At 49.4% G+C, this 18,595-nt stretch overlaps 7 protein-coding genes across 7 annotated transcripts; 5 read left to right on the top strand and 2 right to left on the bottom strand.

The window, feature by feature from the left end:
• Positions 1-203: 203 nt before the first annotated feature.
• On the top strand, positions 204-1,431 carry FSST1_011214 (iron permease FTR1/Fip1/EfeU; the record flags this gene model as incomplete). Its single annotated transcript, XM_083234324.1, has 4 exons — positions 204-359; positions 414-853; positions 908-1,106; positions 1,162-1,431. The coding sequence occupies 4 exons, from the start codon at positions 204-206 to the stop codon at positions 1,429-1,431; spliced, it is 1,065 nt and encodes a 354-aa protein (XP_083080910.1).
• Positions 1,432-1,579: 148 nt separating this feature from the next.
• On the bottom strand, positions 1,580-3,060 carry FSST1_011213 (uncharacterized protein; the record flags this gene model as incomplete). The annotated part of the gene is made up of 2 exons (XM_083234323.1): positions 1,580-2,175; positions 2,232-3,060. 2 exons carry the CDS (start codon positions 3,058-3,060, stop codon positions 1,580-1,582), a joined length of 1,425 nt encoding a protein of 474 aa, XP_083080909.1.
• Positions 3,061-3,826: 766 nt separating this feature from the next.
• Positions 3,827-5,830, top strand: FSST1_011212 (type 2C protein phosphatase PTC6; the record flags this gene model as incomplete). The annotated part of the gene is made up of 1 exon (XM_083234320.1): positions 3,827-5,830. One exon carries the CDS (start codon positions 3,827-3,829, stop codon positions 5,828-5,830), a length of 2,004 nt encoding a protein of 667 aa, XP_083080908.1.
• Positions 5,831-6,295: 465 nt separating this feature from the next.
• Positions 6,296-8,827, bottom strand: FSST1_011211 (heterokaryon incompatibility Het-C; the record flags this gene model as incomplete). The annotated part of the gene is made up of 5 exons (XM_083234319.1): positions 6,296-7,052; positions 7,103-8,352; positions 8,411-8,571; positions 8,626-8,653; positions 8,711-8,827. 5 exons carry the CDS (start codon positions 8,825-8,827, stop codon positions 6,296-6,298), a joined length of 2,313 nt encoding a protein of 770 aa, XP_083080907.1.
• Positions 8,828-10,628: 1,801 nt separating this feature from the next.
• Positions 10,629-11,822, top strand: FSST1_011210 (fatty acid alpha-hydroxylase; the record flags this gene model as incomplete). Its single annotated transcript, XM_083234318.1, has 2 exons — positions 10,629-11,374; positions 11,429-11,822. The coding sequence occupies 2 exons, from the start codon at positions 10,629-10,631 to the stop codon at positions 11,820-11,822; spliced, it is 1,140 nt and encodes a 379-aa protein (XP_083080906.1).
• Positions 11,823-12,377: 555 nt separating this feature from the next.
• Positions 12,378-14,239, top strand: FSST1_011209 (uncharacterized protein; the record flags this gene model as incomplete). Its single annotated transcript, XM_083234317.1, has 4 exons — positions 12,378-13,036; positions 13,090-13,398; positions 13,446-13,925; positions 13,981-14,239. 4 exons carry the CDS (start codon positions 12,378-12,380, stop codon positions 14,237-14,239), a joined length of 1,707 nt encoding a protein of 568 aa, XP_083080905.1.
• A 1,677-nt stretch (positions 14,240-15,916) lies between these two features.
• On the top strand, positions 15,917-18,154 carry FSST1_011208 (uncharacterized protein; the record flags this gene model as incomplete). The annotated part of the gene is made up of 4 exons (XM_083234316.1): positions 15,917-15,994; positions 16,110-16,565; positions 16,617-17,649; positions 17,700-18,154. The coding sequence occupies 4 exons, from the start codon at positions 15,917-15,919 to the stop codon at positions 18,152-18,154; spliced, it is 2,022 nt and encodes a 673-aa protein (XP_083080904.1).
• Between the last annotated feature and the right edge of the window lie 441 nt (positions 18,155-18,595).

Below are 18,595 nucleotides of genomic sequence, written 5' to 3'. Positions count from 1 at the left end.
CTGCTCCGATTCCAAAACGTAGTAAGTGTAACTCAGAACCCAATACTGTCCGTTGCCGCTTCCTGTTTCTTACTCCCATATCTACTTCTCTGTTCCTTCTTCTGATCTGCCAACTACTTGAGGTTGGTCAACACAATTACCATCTGGAGTTCAACACACCTCTCTTTAACGACCGAGTAGCTTCCCTTTGAGCAACACCCACTATGGCAGTCGATGTATTTGCGGTTCCCGTTTTCCTCGTTGTCTTTCGAGAGACTCTCGAGACAGTCATCATCGTCTCAGTACTACTTGCTTTCCTCAAGCAAACGCTCGACGGGCCTAATGGTGATATTAAAATATACAAGAAACTAAAACGTCAGGTAAATATACAGAACCACCGCTACTCACTTCAGAATACTGACCTGTCTTTCTAGGTTTGGCTCGGAACGGGCATTGGCTTCTCCATCTGCATGGTCGTTGCTGCCGCTCTCATCGGCGTCTTCTATACCGTTGGAAGCAACTCTTGGGATAAGCACGAGTACTACTATGAGGGGGCATTCAGCCTATTTGCTTCCCTCATCATCTCTGTCATGGGTGCTGCTCTTCTCCGTATCGGCAAGATGCAGTCCAAGTGGCGCGTCAAGTTAGCAAAAGCTATCGAGTCCCCAATCAAAGCTGGGAGTAAGGGCTGGTTCAAGCAGTTTGTTGAGAGATACGCCATGTTTGTCCTACCCTTTGTCACAGTCCTCCGAGAGGGCATTGAGGCCGTTGTCTTCGTTGCTGGAGTATCTTTCTCAGCTTCGGCCAAGTCTATTCCTCTGCCTACTGTTGTCGGTCTCTTCGCCGGTTGCTGTGTTGGCTACCTCTTGTACAAGTAATACTTCCCCTTACAGGCACATAGCTCTTCCAGTGCTGACTATAATTCTAGGGGTGGTGCGAGTACCAAACTCCAGTTCTTCCTTGTTCTATCCACCTGCCTCTTGTACCTTGTTGGTGCAGGTCTCTTTTCTAGGGCTGTATGGAGCTTCGAGATGGCCAAATGGAACGAGTATGTCGGTGGTGAGGCAGACGAGTTCGGTAACGGGCCTGGCTCTTACGATATTGACCAGAGTGTTTGGCATGTTAATGTAAGTCGTCGTTTGTTTACCGAGTCCACCTTTTCGATGATCTGATAGTTTTCAGTGTTGTACCTCTACCGACAAGATTCAGAATGGCTGGGGCATCTTCAACGCTATTTTGGGCTGGACAAATTCGGCTACATATGGCTCTGTCATTTCTTACAACCTATACTGGATTTGCGTCATGACTGGCTTCATTATCATGCGCTTCAAGGAGACACATGGCAGGTATCCGTTCGGAAAGGCAAAGGCTCATTCCAACGCTGTTGATGATACCGAGAGTCACACGACCTCTTCTCCAAGCAACGTCCCAGAAAAGACCACAACAGCATAATCGGTATGAGAAGAAGTATGGGCAAAGACCGGGCTTGTCCTGATGGGAAATCCTGCGCAACCTCGTCCACCTGACAACGGCGTTATAAGTTTATCTTAGTCTACATCCATTTTAACAAAGTCTAATAAGCAAGTGTCGTTATATCTGCTCAGCTCTCAGGGGTCCAGTCCCATTCATCTGCCAAAAACATAGCCTTTGCCATCTTATCAACATAAAGAGCTCCTTCGTAACGTAACCTCTGATCGTTTGCAATGGCTCGTGTAAACTGGAACTTCTTGGGTGCGCTGTCTCTGTCGTCGGCTCCATGTTCCTTTTCGGCGAGCCACGAGATCTCAGTCGGTCGCCTCTTCCAGTCGGCATAAGGGATCGCGATGACGTTTGCTGAAAGCATCGACCGCAAGTAAATCAAGATTGGTTCAAGACGTGTTCGTAAACCACAATTTGTATGGTGTTTATCAACTTGGTAACTCGGACACTGCTGAAGTGTAGATAATAGTTCCTCGATCTCGATCATGGCAGTGTCTGGCACCATATTCAAAGACGCCGGACTAAAATCCACGAGAAACAAGAGATTTTTGTTCACAAAAAACTTCAGCATTTGACCAAGCTGGTAAGAGTCACATGCCGCACTCGAGTCATACCCAAGTTTACATTGCCTTTCGCGAGAAGAGAACAGGGCGAGGAAGTGGCGCTGGACAGAAGAGACGGTGTTGAGAATACACTCGCGCCGATGCCGTAGCTCCTCTACAAATAGTAAGTCCCTGCTAATATCACAATCTGACGCTGGAACTTTCACTTACCCTCCAAGCCATCCGGTAGGTTCCACCATGCAGCAGTCATAGTGGTATCTTGATCGTGAAACTCGCTCCAAAGACTCGATCCTCTCATGATGATCTCTCGAGTTGATTGTTGCAGACGCATGGGTTGCCCTAGTAACCACGCGACCATGATCTTTTGGCGCAACACTTGCTCTGTCTCTGTAGGTCGTCCATCCTCACTTCTTAGGGGTTTGTTCGATGTCAATGGCCACCTAAACTTGAGGTCTGTGTTCAAAACCCGAGCTACTGCCGCTACACAATCGAAGCGATCGGCAACGATTGCCAGCGTAGTGATGTATGGCATGGTTCCACGAGACGTTTTTGTAGGTCTCTGGTGTATAATATTGAGTATATCTTCCATGGTGTTCTCACGTCCAGCAGCTTTAGTTGCTTCATCATCGTCGGTAATTGGAATCCAGGGTAGGTCTTGAACATCGGCTTCGTTTGCGTTGATCTTCAGTTGGGCGAGCTTTTCGTGTACATCTGAGATCAGCTTGGCTTCTCTAAATTGAGAATTGGATAGAAGATTTGAGAAGTACTTTGAGTGCTTCTTTAGAGTCGCCAGATTGACTCGATATCCCACCCGGACCTTTGACTTCAGAGTTGAGCGGTCAGGGGGCTGAGTACCAGCTTTCCTGCTGGCAGCAAGCTCAGCTTTGTGAGTTTTGTTGAGAGTGCTGGCCGAAGTCTCAAAGGTTACGTCCAAGACGATATCACCAGCAGCATCTATTTCTACCACGGGAGGCAGATCATTCTTAGAAGCCTCTGACCCGTCCGCCTCGGCGGATGCTGCAGTCCCAGACTCGCCCATTTGCTAGGTATTGGGTGTTATTCGACATGGAGATGTCAGCCTTTGTAGAGGCCCAATTGTGAACAGGCTAGATGCTGAGAGTAAAAAGATAGGATCTAAGTTGAGTAAAAGTCTTTTCATAGGGAAAATGATAAGATCTCAAGCTCCCATCTCATAGGTTGCAGGTGGGATGACGTTCAACTGCAGAGTACGTACCTCTTCTTTCCGAATTGATATCCCTGGCAGACCCCGCCACTTGGTTGCGACCTACGTTCCCGGGGCGGTCCAGGGGCATGAGTCGTTAATTTTAGCGGTTACACGAGGCTTCCCGCCCCTGACTCCCGATGGGGTCCCCGCCAAATTCTCGTGGTGCAGCCTAAAGCCTGGTCTTCTCATCGCTTGATTGGCCAGGGGTTGTCTAAGAGAACCCGGCTTTGGCAGATCCACCTGGGAAATCATGCCCGTCCATCCAACATCCATCGTCACTTTCCGACCACCAACAGGGCAGACCTGGATCCTCTGTCCTTCACTCACGAGAACACGTTATTTACACAAACAAACTCTCTATCACCTGGTCTGCCCTCCATTCGAAAATAAACTTCAAAGCTTCGTACGTTTTGTCTCGACGAGCGACTGGCAACAACTATACTCTGACAACCCACACAACCTTCGACAAACTCGCCCGATGGCACTGCAGACTTTAGCCTGCACAGCGCTCCAGTTCTTCGAGGGACACTGATGAGTGAGGACTGGCGAACAAAACCATATACACATTCACTACTTGACAATGGCACCATTCACTCGCGCCGCTGTCGATTCAACACTTGCCCCTGCAGTTCAGCTCCTTAGGATCACGGCTCGACCTTCAGTGACGCCGAACCGTCTCGGTTTTCACCTGCGAAGCGACGCGCAAAATGGGACATTAAATACGTTTGGCTGCCTGCACCGATCCGTTTGTTGGACAAAATACTCAACATGCGCGAACTGGTCCGACAAATCGCGACAGTCTCGGCTTACACGTCCGAAGCCGCAGCCCAGCCAACTATCCCTGTCGACACTCGAAACACATAATCGAAGAGAGTTTCATACCTACTTTGTGACACATCTACCTTCGTCTTCTGTTCATCCCGATTCTCGTTCGATAGGGCCTGGTCACAAGCTCCCTCGCGATGCTGCAACCCCTCACACTCCAAGTGCTGGGCCTGTCCCCGCTGTCGCCCCGCCTTACATCCCGTCAACCCGAGACTTGACTGTAGTACGAATTCCAATGCGGAGGGCAAAACATCATCTGGGAGTCGCGACAGATCGAGGAAGCCGTCCCTACAACGAAGATCGAGAACAGGCTGGCACAATCAGTCTTCCGGCCTTTGCCAAGAGAGCACCCAGGAGCGTAAAGCACAACCCAGGAGAGGCTACAGCTGCGGATAGCGCTTGGGGAGACCCTCAGATCTTTTACTTTGGTGTTTTTGACGGACATGGTGGTAGCGAATGTGCTGATTTCATCCGCGATGAGCTGCCGGGGTACATTGAGAAAGCTTCGGAAGAATTCGGGCTTCAGAGCAGTTTGCGCAAGAAGAAACCAAGTCGTGAAGGCATACACAATCACCACCACGACCACAAACATAAACAAGCTCGCACATCTCAGTCAGCGCAACCTGCGAGTACTCCCTCGACGAAACGCGAGGCTCTTGATGCAGTCCACATGAAAGGGCCAGAAGAGGTCAGGCACGAAATGAATGTACCTGATACAAACAGCGGTGCTATCTCTGAAAAGCCAGTGCATGGAGAGCGAATACACAGCGCAACATCGCCGCCCGCCGAAGTCTCAGACCTTGCAAAGGCAATTCGTATGGAGAAGAACTTGGTCAAGGAATACAGAGACACTGTCGGCGGTTACTTCAGGCGCTTTCACCCCGAACACTTTGTTCTCTCACGAGATGAATTCGCTGTAGAAGGACGCAAGATTACGATTGAATCGGTGCTTGCATATGCCTTCTTACGTGCGGATCTGGATTTTGTATCAGCCCAAGCACGAAAGGTCGATCCCGAAGATGCGAAAGGATCCGATGATGCCCCTGTCAACAACGACGAGGTCTTTGGCCACCCGTCTACGCCCTCCGGCCATGGTATAGGAGGTCCGACAAGATTTAAAGGAGGTTCTACGGCCTCAATAGCCCTCATTTCTACACCAACACCTGCCCCCTTTTGGCATCCAGCAGCCCAGAGCACGTTACTGTGCGCTCATGTTGGAGATAGTCGTATACTTCTTTGCGATACCGCCACCGGCTTGGCTCAGCCTTTGACATCCGATCATCACCCCAGTAGCCCGACCGAGAGTCGACGGTTGCGACGATATGCACCTGCTGGATCAATGGTTTCTGGCGATAGTTTCGGCGAGGAACGCATTGCTGGCTTGGCCAACAGTCGTGCTTTCGGAGATATGAAAAGCAAGCGCATTGGTGTCTCGGCTGAACCAGAGCTTACACGGGTTGAAATGGGTCCTGCACAATACTCTTTCCTTGTCCTGATGACGGATGGTATTTCTGGAACTCTTAGCGATCAGGAGATCGTCGATGTTGTTAAAGAGGCTCGTACGCCTGAAGACGGAGCTCGTAATATCGTCAAGTATGCTACCGAAGTTTCTTCTGATGGCGACAATGCGACATGCCAAGTGGTACGCCTGGGTGGCTGGGAGCGTCGATCTGAAGGTGGATTGGGAAGTCTTGGAACCAAGGAGATCCGTGATGCCCGCATCGCAGAAGCTCAAGATCCACGACGAGGGAAGAGGTGATTGACTTGAATGATCAGACTAGAATACTGATATTGCTTGGATAGAGGGTGCTGGAGCCTTGAAAGTGGAACGATCTTGAGGGAGCACAGTTGTTCATGTTTTTATACTAGGGGCTACTCTACTATTGCTTTTGGTGGTATTTGTATTGCATGGAATCAGGAGTTCTCTGGAGTAACAGACAGCGAAATAGCATGCGCTAAGGGGGTCATCCGCACTAAGATCACAGTCGAGGCTGGGACATATGTAGCGCTGTATTGGCAAGTATGTGCGATAGTTCTTTATCATTGAAGAAAAAAAATACGTCTTGACTAGTCTAAGTCTGTTACCTTTTCCTTCCCCTCCTGGGTATTCAGTTTCAAAATTCCAGCCGTTGTCCTTGGCCAATCCTCAGGGGTTTTTATCCAATCCCAGTAGTTCCGTGATCTCATATATCATAGCACGCTCTTATTTACCATCATATCTCCTTTAGTATCCGTGGCGTGAGCCGGGATACTGTCCCCAGCCAGGAGGAGGCTGGTTGCCAGGAGGAGGTCCACCATAGCCTGGCTGGCCGTATGGAGGATACTGAGGAGGGGGTGCTCCATAACCCGGACCTCCATATTGCTGAGGAGGAGGCGCTCCATATTGGGGACCGCCATAATGTCCTGGGGGAGGAGCTCCGTACTGAGGCTGAGGAGGTCCGCCATAGCCACCGCCGTATGATTGTTGCGGCGGGGGAGCGTTGTAGCCGCCCTGCTGGGAGTATCCAGAGTTTGATCCTGCATAATTGGGGTTCTGTCCATATTCGAACGAGGTCTGGCTAGGCGGGGCAGGCGAGTTGGACATGTATCCTGTTGCTGGGTTTCCATCTTTACCCTCCATAGAGTCAAGGTCGCGAGTCTTGACTTGCGACCACAAGGAACCTGCGACCTTGCCGTGTCCTGCATTGGCCATGTCACCAAATGTGCCATGGTTACATCCACCACCGCCGATACTGCGGCTTGAGCCTGAGACCTGGTTAAGGATGTGGTTCTTGTGGTTCCTGACAGACTCGGAAGAGAGAAGGTGAGCAAGCTCGTGGCGACGAGGGTGCTCATCAGCCCAGTTTTTCATGGTCTTGAACATATCTCGCTGGATCTCAATATGGTCGTCGCGAGCAGCAGGATGATGGAATGCTCGAAGGACATCGTCAACAACCTCGTCCACGGAAACACCTGTGTTCTCCCAGGCATACAAAACTCGTCTATATCTTTTAGTTAATAATTGAATAGTTACTTTCAGGTGTCAACTTACGGAACTGTGTATTGTAGAATGGTAGCAGCGATACGACCCGCACATGAGTTGAGGATGTTTGTGAAATGATCCTTGGACAACATGGAGTGAGTAGGATCGGAGCATGAAGGATTGTCCCATGGCTCATACTGAGACTTGGCGCTGGCAGTGATGACACTGGACGAACCGTCCTTGAGGACCTTTGACACCTGTTGGATGATGGGTCGGATGAAAGGGGCGAGAAGGCCCAAGATGAAAGCAGTAAGTGTCTCACTGATCTTCTCAAGAAGCTTCTCCAGTCCAGGAACCTTGGAAATACCGCGGCTGATGGCCTTGACGATCTTGTCACGGAACTCGAGGATAGGGTAGATCTTGCGTGCGGTTTCAACGGGGTCGAAGTCAGGGCTCATACCGGGGACTTGGTTGGCGTTATCACGAGTCAAATCACCGCGGCTCTGCTCATAGCCTCGGTTACGCTGCTCTTGAGCCTCGGAGCTGGCCTTGAGGTCCCTAGCCTGGGAGGCGAATCCATCGCCAACACCAGGGAGTTTCGACACCAGACCGATAAAGTCACCAGGGGTAGACTTGATTCCAAGGAAACCTCCAAGGAGTGAGCGTTCGCCACCACCACTAGATCGGTTGGCAGATCCTCCCTCGGCATTTTTGAGGGCAACGTCGACTTCGTCGACTTCAGACTGAGTGAAGTGGTCCGAAGCTTCTCCAATAACGGAGTGTAGGAAATCGACGGCTCCAAAAGTACCAGTCACAAGGGGGTATACTCGCTTACCGTGAAGCTTAATCTCGGTATGCGCACCGCAGTGAGGGAACACAGAGTGATATCCAAGCTCACGAAGGGCAAGCTCGCAGTAGTTGCTGTGAGCACTGAAATCTTCCAAAGTGTGCAGTGCTTGTCCTAAGCATCTCAAGGCCTCGCAAAGGTCGTCCTCGTTTCCTTTGCTTGATCCACTGGTGTAAAGACGGCCATAGTGGACGCTTCGGGCCAAGCTATATCGCAGGTAGGCTGCACTGGTCGCCCAGCCACCATGTTCGTTGGCGATATAGTTTTTCATGCCCGTACGAGGATCTATCTCGGTTTCTACAGGCTCGACTGGGCCTCGTAATCGCTTATCGAAAGTACGCGCATCGAGTCCATCTCCGTAGCCGAGGGGGTTATCGATATGTTCCTCTGGACGATAGACACCGAGCCTGTCTGCGGTGACCTCGAATTCGCCAGTGGCATAACCGTGAGCCATAAACGAAAGAACCCAAACCTGTCAATGTCAGTAAGCACTATGACTCGTATCAGGTAATAAAGCAGGAAATTTATACCAGGATGCGGATTGTCTCAGCATTGACGCCCTTTAAACTGCCAATATCAACGGCTTGGGAGTAGTCGCGCAACCAGTTTCCAAAGTAGACACGTTTGATCAGCATTGAGGTCCATTTCTTTCCGTGAAGAAACGCGATGGTTTCGAGCATATCCTCAATGTCTTGATATTAGGTGAGCAACAGAATGCGACGAAATTGGTGGAGGGGTAGCTTACCTCCATGACGCCAGTTGTGACCTTCGACCTATGCGCATGTTAATAGAATGTCTCGGGTAAGCTCTATATGAATATCGTAACTAACCTGAGCAATTGAAGGGATATTTCCAGCACCAAAAGCCTCAGCTTTGCCAGGAAGGAGAATCAGGCAAACTGCGATCAGCAGCAACCATGAGCCCCGCGGCATGGAAAATGACGGCATGGTGAATTAGCGACGCAGCCCTATGGCGGGGTTGCAGGGAGTACACGATAAAGGTAGTATAAGATAGTAGGTGAGAATATCCAAAGTGTAGTACCTGGACGAGGTGGAAGAAAAAAGGTTGGAAGAATGATATTAGAAAAGGCCAAGAGGAGGTTTAAGAAAAACTTGATCTGCCAAGGGAAGGATGAGTTGATAGTGTACCTATCTGGACGAGGTCACACTGATGACGGGATTTAATGTGGCTGGGCGGTTCCAGTATCCGTCAGCTCTCACGTTTAATGTGCATGTGGCGCTCATCGGACTAGTCAGATTGCTTTCAGGCACTTGTACTAAGTAAGGCCATTTACTAAACCCTGTCTCGTGCTTGGATTGGGTACAAAAGTCGTTAGTGTTGGGCACAGCAACTGCCAGATCTCGGCTTGAGAGGCCTCTCAAAGACATTGCTTTCTTGAAGATTGCGAAGCTGTACCCACAACTCGTGGCTTGGCAATTGAAGCTGAGGCGGTACGTGAACAAGCCTTGGCCCTTGGCACTCTATATGTTTAGGCGAAGACATGTGAACCTAGAAGTGAGAGGGAACGAGAGTGAACATGCTCTCGTTAGTAGTTACCATCTTACTACGTATCAACACGAACAGATATCCGTACATGCGTGCATGCATGTCAAAGATAGAAGACTTCTTTGCCTAGGCTGACTAAAAAGGAGAGGCTCTACATTGTTTCATGGATATCGTGTCTGGTAGCTTGTGTGAATTACCTACTACAAGCTCTGCTGTAACTACAGGCATTGCATCTCGAACCAGATTTCTTTCTCTCATTGAGACTCTGGCGAATGGACATTCTATGCTTTAAATTGCTGCAGAGTAAACAGATTACAGGAACTATAAAATCTGATGCTGGTGGAGCTCAGTTGTTAGTAAAGGAGATCCGGCTTCCTCGGAGAATAACCCCTGCCATTACAAAGCTCGATCGGAGCATACGGAGCATACGGAGCACTGAAATTCCGATGTTATGTGTGTATCCAAAAGTCTGGATCTACCGGTAACCATGGATAAGCCCATTGATCGGCTGATCGATAAATTGGTTGGCCCCAGGTTATATGAAAAGAGAAACACAATATCAACGGCTGACGCAACGCTTGAACACTGCTGACATCAACAACCGCATTGGCTGATACGAATATTATATAATAGCTATTCAAGTCAAGAACACCATTAGTTTTAGGTGTTTACGTGCAACTTTGAAGTGTAAATCTCGATTGCCCCATGGCATTAACAGCTAGCTGTCACTTATAAGATTAAACTCCATGTTAGTCACTGTCCCCAACTGTATCAATGTAAATTCCGTTCTTCTACCTCGGTCGTGAGAATGAATTGTCCACCGCCAATTTAATAAATAAATTACAACTGTTTAATTTAGAGATCAGGTTCTGTATCCCGAACTTGTGGCATGTTTTGTGGTCATTGTAACGCCACTCTGTTGTTGACGCGGAACGGGGATCCTCATTAAAAAAAAATATCCCCTGGATGGACCCCTGTGCGGCGACTCTAACTCGCCGCTCGCGCCGCCCTTTTGTTAGGTCCGTCCCTTTGACTGTCTGGTTTGGATATTAAACCTTCAACCCTTTTCTCTAGGTTTCAACTTTTTCCGTTTTTTATCCTACACTCTCCTTCGATTTCCATCCTTTTCCTCTTCTCCCGGTCGTCCACAAGGAGCACTCCCGTTCGTGCACCCTCCTCACCTGTGGTCTTCCAGTCGCCTGCTCAACACGACTCCAATCCTCCGACCGCTGCTTCAATAAGATGCCTGGACGTACACTTCCAACCTTCACCCGTGCTGAGGTCGAAGAGCACAATTCGGGGGACTCTTGTTATGTCACCATTGGCAACAAGGTCTACGACATCACCGACTTTATTGAGGACCACCCTGGCGGTCCCGAATACGTTCTCGAATATGCCGGCCGCGATATTGAAAAAATCCTCAAAGATTCTGATTCGCACACACATTCTGACTCTGCCTACGAAATCCTCGATGAGAGCCTAGTCGGATTTCTCGTATCCGAAAAGTCCGCCAACGGACATGCCAATGGAACTGCCAACGGCAATGGCAATGCGAAACTGCCCAACGGAGACGCCAATGACATAGTCCATCCTCGGACTGGAATGTCCTGCGAGGAGGATTTGAGCAAGGAAACAGACTACAATATGGACTACAAGAAGAACAAGTTTCTGGACTTGAACCGCCCTCTTTTTCCTCAACTTTGGTTCGGTGGATTCACTAAAGAATTCTACCTGGATCAGGTTCATCGTCCTCGCCATTACAAGGGCGGCCAGTCCGCACCGCTGTTTGGAAACTTTCTTGAACCTCTTTCCAAGACCGCTTGGTATGTGGTTCCTCTTATCTGGCTGCCATGCATTGCATATGGCACCAACGTCGCTGCTCAAGGCTTCGATAACCAACTGTACACTCTTGGTTACTGGATGCTTGGTGTCATCCTCTGGACTATTATTGAATACGCTCTGCACCGCTTCTTGTTCCATCTTGACTAGTAAGTTTCTCGTATCATTTTTTTTCACCGAACTTTACATGCTAATTCTACCAGTTACCTGCCTGATAACCGCGTAGGAATATGTCTTCACTTTGTCCTCCATGGTATCCACCATTATCTGCCAATGGATAGGTACCGTCTTGTTATGCCACCCACTCTCTTCGCTGCTCTGGCTTCTCCATTCTGGTGGGTGGCTCACAGCATCCTTTGCCACAACTGGTATGCTGCTGTAGCAGCCTACTGTGGAGGTGTCTTCGGATATGTCTGCTACGATCTTACGCACTACTTCCTTCACCACCAAGACTTGCCTCTGTGGTACAAGGACCTCAAGAAGTATCATCTTGCTCATCACTTTCTCGATTACGAGCTTGGTTTCGGAGTCACCAGTAGATTCTGGGACACCATTTTCGGCACTGAGCTTATTTACGACACCAAGAAGACAAAATAAGCTCGCTATAATGCGCGCAATTTCTGCCTGGCGTGCATCTTATAAATTCAAGCCGGCACACTGTATATATGTCTTGCTATCAAGTGCTTGGCGCACACTGGGTTGTACGGAGCAGTCATGATTAATGGATGGTAATGAACATGGTGGGCCCTGGCATTAATGGATCGAATCAACATAAATAGTTTTAATCGTTGGGACTGGTATGCCCGGCATTCTTCTTTGGACACTCACTTTTTAATAATATACCTCGTATAAAAACCAATGTCCTGTGCTCTCGTTGTCCGTTCTTTTATCACTGCACATGCCCAGCGCGGTGACTATGCTCGCCACGTGTCATGTCACGTGCACATGAGGCGCTTTGGACGTAGCACGTCTAGCCAAAAGCTTGACCCATCAGGACTTTTCAAGGCAACTTTCTTTCAACAAACCTCTCATCCAACGAAAGCAAATATCGATTTACACACCAGGAAGTTGTATTAAGATATCTACTGGTATTAGATCACGTTACGAGTCACAAATTCAGACGCCCATCGATAAATCTAACACGCAGACATCATGGCTACCTTGGACGTGGAAGCACTCCTTGACGCCACTGCGAAGGACACCGCCGAGCAGAAGATTAAGAGCCCTATAGAGGATAAAACAAGGGATGAACCTGAACGAAGAGAACGCGATCGTGGTGGCCGTGATCGAGATGGAAGCCGACATCGCGACCGTGACCATGGTCGACGCCGAGACCGTAGAGACAGCCAAAACCGAAGCCGCAAAGGCACCCCCGACGTAGGAACACCTCGAAGCGATGCTGGGAGCCACAAAAGTAGGAGAAGAAGCCGCAGCCGCGACAGTGACCGCCGTCATACGCGCCGAAACAGGGACGGCGATTACTACCGTGGTGGACGACGCTCACGTTCACGATCTCGTTCCCCTTACCGCCATTACCGACCTCGTGATGACCGAGAGCCTCGTGAACGAAGAGATCGTGGCGACCGACGAAACCGGGACTTTGGACGTGGTCGGGATGACGACCGTCGGGAAACAAAGCGCGAAGAAGGCAACCCGCAGCTTACTGAGGATGAAAGAGATCGCCGTACTGTGTTTGTTCAGCAGCTTGCCGCTCGTCTACGCACCCGTGAGCTGAAGGAATTCTTCGAAAAAGTCGGACCCGTCAATGAGGCTCAAATTGTCAAAGACCGTATCAGCCAGAGATCCAAGGGGTAAGTAAGACAACTCATATTCATCGATGAGAATAGTTGCTAACAAACGACAGGGTTGGTTATGTCGAATTCAAGAACGAGGAATCTGTTACTCAGGCACTTCAACTTACTGGGCAAAAGCTCCTAGGTATCCCCGTCATCGTCCAAGTGACAGAAGCCGAGAAGAACCGACAGGCACGAAACCCTGAAGCTTCAGGTCCTCATCCTAATTCTATTCCATTCCACCGTCTTTACGTCGGCAACATCCATTTCAATGTTACCGAACAAGACTTACAAGCTGTCTTTGAACCCTTCGGTGAGCTTGAGTTCGTGCAGCTCCAAAAAGATGAGAATGGCCGCAGCCGTGGCTATGGCTTTGTCCAGTGAGTATACCTCTCTTGGATCATATATCAATCGCTAACTTGGCAAGGTTCCGTGATGCTGGTCAGGCACGAGAGGCATTGGAGAAGATGAATGGCTTTGATTTGGCCGGACGTCCTATCCGTGTCGGACTCGGAAACGATAAGTTTACCCCTGAGAGTACTGCCAACATGCTGCAGAGATTTTCCGGACAGAACCAGCAAAACCCTAACTTCCAGGGTTCTGCGTTTTCTGGTTCTGGCGGACGTGGCCCTCAAAACTCTACTTTCGACCGAGCCGGTGGTCGAGATAACGAGAAGACAGGAGGCGCTAGTGCTCTCGATGATACCGATGTTGCTGGTGTCAACTTTAACAACTATAGTCGCGATGCATTGATGAGGAAGCTTGCCAGAACAGATGATTCCGCCACCACCAATGGCCACGAAGAACGACAAGTCCTCAAACCCAAGACTGAGACGAAGCCATTGCCTGTTAATGTCAACATGGCTAGTCGCTGTGTGGTTTTGCATAACATGTTTGACCCCGAAGAGTACGTTGCAGCCTGTATGATTGTGCTTGATAGTTGCTAACATGACAATTCACAGAGAAGAAGGTACCGACTGGGTCAAGGAGCTTGAGGACGATGTTCGTCAAGAAGCCGAGAGTAAATATGGACACGTCGTCCACATCTCGGTTGATCCGAACTCTAAGGGTGACATCTATCTCAAATTTGACAAAGTCCAGGGCGGCGAAAATGCCATCAAGGGCCTCAACGGCCGATACTTCGGCGGACGAATGATCGACGCGTCACCTGTTGTAGATGCCGTCTACAGCAGTTTGTTCTCTCGTACCCGGGCAATTTAAAGCTAATGGTTGGCTTGTCAACAACGCTCTCTAGGACTCTTGCAGGTTAGCAGAGTCCACATGAACTGGCTGAAGAGCATCACTAAGAGTTTGGTCATCAACAGACTTGAAGTCTCCGCTTCTTCCAAAAATTCTCCGTTGCCGTCGCTCTCATACGTTTCGGCGCGATACACTCGCCATCACCGCCAACATTTTCACGGCTCGCATTGCATGCATCAAGGTTCCCAAAAAATTCAGCATCGCATATCTTTTTAACCATATTACGGTGTCGCAGGTTCCTCATCCCTTAGTCCCGACCTACCTTGTCTGGAAGACTCGACGCGCACGCGCCCCTATTAGGATCAATTATCGATCTCCAGGTTCAGCACTCGTTCAGTCGCAAGGACCAATACTGATGTCTTGTACCCTAGGATGGCCCTTCCCCTTGAACCAAGGGGCAGCACCCCAGACCTGCGCCTTTGTTTGTTATATGAATAGTTTGTTCCAAAATATAGAATTTGTTGAAAGTATTAATCGCCTTTCTGTGACTATGTTTAACGATTGAGGTAGGGAACGTCATGAAACTTGTTCTTTACGTTGCTGATTACGCTCAGGTCTATCAAGCACAAGTGTGCTTATATCCTCGTTGGTTTCGAGCCTGTGATCAGTCGTACGCCCTTTAAAGGACATCGGTCTCAAATGTTGATGTTGTTTGTTGAATCGCTTTCTTAGATCTTTGAGTAGAATATTATATACTTATGCCATGTAAGTCAAACGATGAGAGTGGAGTGCATCATGCATTTCGACTATGTATTGTCAGATTCGTTTACATTTTCTACTATCATCAAGTCTGGAATATATTCACGAAGGCTATTGCTGTTCTATTTCTTCTCAATTTTTGGTTCAGCCCATCTAGCTACTTCGTCGCTATTGCTGGTTGGAAATATATCAACTCCTGAACTTCTTGTTACATTTCGAGAGTGCACCCACCATCCAGTTACCATTTTCTCTCGTTTCCAACTCTAGCAGAACTTCATTTTAATTACTGTTTACCTATCTAGGTGAATTACCCATTTATCATTCATTAATTGGGGCTTGGTTGATATGAGGGTGTGCAAGTGCCAGTCACATCGGTTTGTCGGCTGCTTGCCAGTGCCAGGCAGCTGGCCGAATGGTCCCCGTCAGCAGTTTCTACCTCGCAAATGGAGTAGGAGAATATGTTTCACTTTTATACCTTGTCTCCTGATCTTCTCAACTACCTCTCAAGTCATTCTTCACTCATTTGTGGTTGCTACGTAAACGCATTTCGATATCTTTCACCTGGAGCGTTTAGGAGCATCTCTTCTTTTCTTTTTTACCATTTTTCGTGCGTTTGGGCAGCCAATAGATATTCGACCCGAGTCGACCCAAACCCAGAGCAAGAGTTATACCAAAAGTTTTGTCTCGGGGTTGTTTTTAGTGTTTGTTTTGCTCTTCTCGCAACACCTACGCACCTCTCCTGCGGTCTGCCCTAATTCTTCCTACTACTCTCACCTCTCCCTAAACTACGATTTTCCATTATCATCACGAGGCTTTACTCTATATATGATGATACACGAGAGTATCGCATCTTCTACCGGTAGCTATTTCTCGCAAAGTCAATTCCAATCGAGGTGGTCTTCCAGCAGTGAAAGTCGCGACACCAAGCCATCCAGCACCATGCTGAGCATCAACTTCTCGACTCCCCTCGCGGGAGCTGCTCGATCTGAGAGAATCAAGCAGATGACCAACAACCACGTAAGTCATCAATTCTGCGGGCGTTGTCTACTCCGCGCGCCTCCTTTTTGTCTTCCGTTAAGGCGCTGCTGCGCCCATTCCGGACTAAAACACTGACTGATTCCTTTTCCCGTAGCCTGCTTTTGAAAAGTCTCGCCAATCTCAGGAGATTCTTGTCAAAATTCAAACATCTCTGCGCCGCATGCCTGGCGTCTCTTCCAAGGAGTCCAGTGAGATCATCGCTCAACTCCAGGAAGTCGGGCAGATTGTCAGCACCGAGACGAGCCAGCTCGTCGACGCGCTCATGAATTTGACTCTTGATCAGGAGGACACTGACAAGGCGATCGCGCGCATGAGTATCGAAGCCAACCTTGCCAAGGCAGAGACCGATGACCAGGCTCATACACTGAGCACCATTCGTGCCGAGCTCGCAAATGAGAAGAGCAAGCGACAAGAGGCCGAAGCCGAGGTCGCCAAGGTCATGGAAGAACTCCAAAAACTCTCCCGCGAAATCAAGTCTCTCAAAGGGAATGGTAACGATGCCAGTTCTGAAGATGCCAAGTCGTCTCCCGGTCGCGACATCTTGATCAATGTAAGCAACTGGTTTCAAATTGCTCTAGAATTAAATGGCTAACTTTTCTAGCAACTCGGGGAAACAATCCAGCACCTCGAGGAACAGGTCAATTCTCGTCGATCCCTTTGGCTCATGAAGAACCCGAGCCCTGGCTCGGTGGCTCGTGCTGTTGATACCATCACCGAGTCTTGCTCTGACAAAGACCAGAAGAGCCTTGCGTCGCGCCGCTTTGGCAGTGACGAGGAGATCAACTCGCGTGATAGTAAGCCCTCTGGTCCCAACGAAGTCGCTGTCCATTCCCAGCGTCCTCCGTCTGCTGCACGCTTTGGATCACACATTGTGCCTGGTCCTTCTCGTCCGGCATCAACTGCGCCGAACGAGCGTCGGCTCAGCCAGTGGAGACCTCCTACCCCTTCGCAGCCTCAGTCTCGATTTGGAACCCCTTCTTCAGGCGGTACTGGTCCTCAGTCCATGTATGGACGCAACGCTCCCCGTCGCAACTTTGTCAACGGCGCTTATCGTCCGAATGCTCCCGAGTTTTTCCCTCGCTCCTACGGGCATACTGACAAGAATGTCACATCTCCCGGCAATGGAGGATATAGCCAGCCGCGACAATACTATCCCCCTACTCCCTCGGGCGGGCGTAACAAGTACAGTCGATTCCGTGACCCTGTCCCTGTCCCTGACTACGACGGCCCGCCTGGTGCGCTGACTACTCGGCCTCCTTTCCCTGGGCCTCCTATCCATATCACTGATATGACTATTAACGCTTGGCACGACCAATTCACTGAGCTCTATACATCCATTCGCTCTTTTGTTGCCCGTCATGCTAACCAGGCTACCTTTGTCAACCCTATGGATCTTTCCGCCACTCGTCTGTGGCCTGTCCTCTTGGCAACCTACCATCCTCTTTCTGAGCAAGAGGCTGTTTCCTACCTTGACTACCACCTCAAGGAAACGAGTGCGAAATCCTGCTTGGTCACTCGTGTCGCTATCGACTATGTTGTCAACCGCGTTTGGGTCCCTCGTGCCTGGATGGGTGCAGAGTCTGATGCTACCCACGGCCTTATTGAGGTTGAGAAGGATCTTGAACGAACTCAAGGTACGCTGGTGTTGTTTATATCAACGGTCTGGGAGCTAACAAACTTGCAGGTCAGCCAGCTGTTCGCCGCCAGCAATTCCTCGACCGCCAGGCAAGCATCATTGATTCCATCCTCAAACTGGATTCGTACCAGGAGTTCAGCAAGGTCCGCTGCCAGGAGATCTCGGATGTGATACTCAACATGATCGAGCCTCTCCTCAACCCTGAGGCCGACCCCGAGACTATCTACAAGGAACTGGAGAGTGTCGCTTCAGCCGCCTGGGCTTTGTCAAGCCGCATCCTCAGCAGCCGACTGACCTTTGACTTCCGCTTTCCCGAGATTGGAAGCCGCTACTCTTCCCAGTGCATGCTACCAATCTGGCCCGACTTTGATCCCCAGGATCTACAGGCTGAGCATTGGCGTGTCGCTCTTGTCACCACCCCTGTTGTGACTTGCCGTAACGACACTGGCTCAAACATCTCTGCGCACTCAGTCTGTGTAGCTGATGTTGTCTGCATGCGATAAATACATCGCAACAGTTGTCCTCGCTACCGTTAATTCATTGGGATAACGTATGAAGAGAGACCAAATCTAGTTCTTCAAAAAGGCAGCGAGAATATGACGAGTATGGTACCAAATCAACATGTGCCATTATGTCATTCTAATTTTGACCACGACTTCATGGTGCGACAACACATTGACACCCAGAGAAGGACCATCTCCTCCGGTCAACACATCTCAGATATAGCCGCCCAGATCAATCAGGCGATTAGGCGTTTTGTTACTTGATACTACGGGTATTTGCTTTCTTTATACATGCCGAATTTTCTGCATGCACAACGGCGATTGGGTTTTCATTCATGGAAAAGGATACACCATATGCAATCACATTTCCCTTCTGGAGATTGAACGGTGATCTATCCCCCGCATATGGGTTTGTTTCTTTGCGTTTTCTTTTTCTTTTCC

Source organism: Fusarium sambucinum, chromosome III, assembly GCF_050947815.1.
Source record: "Fusarium sambucinum isolate potato_lamoka chromosome III, whole genome shotgun sequence".
Lineage (NCBI taxonomy): Eukaryota > Fungi > Ascomycota > Sordariomycetes > Hypocreales > Nectriaceae > Fusarium > Fusarium sambucinum.
This window is presented reverse-complemented; position numbering and strand designations above follow the sequence as displayed.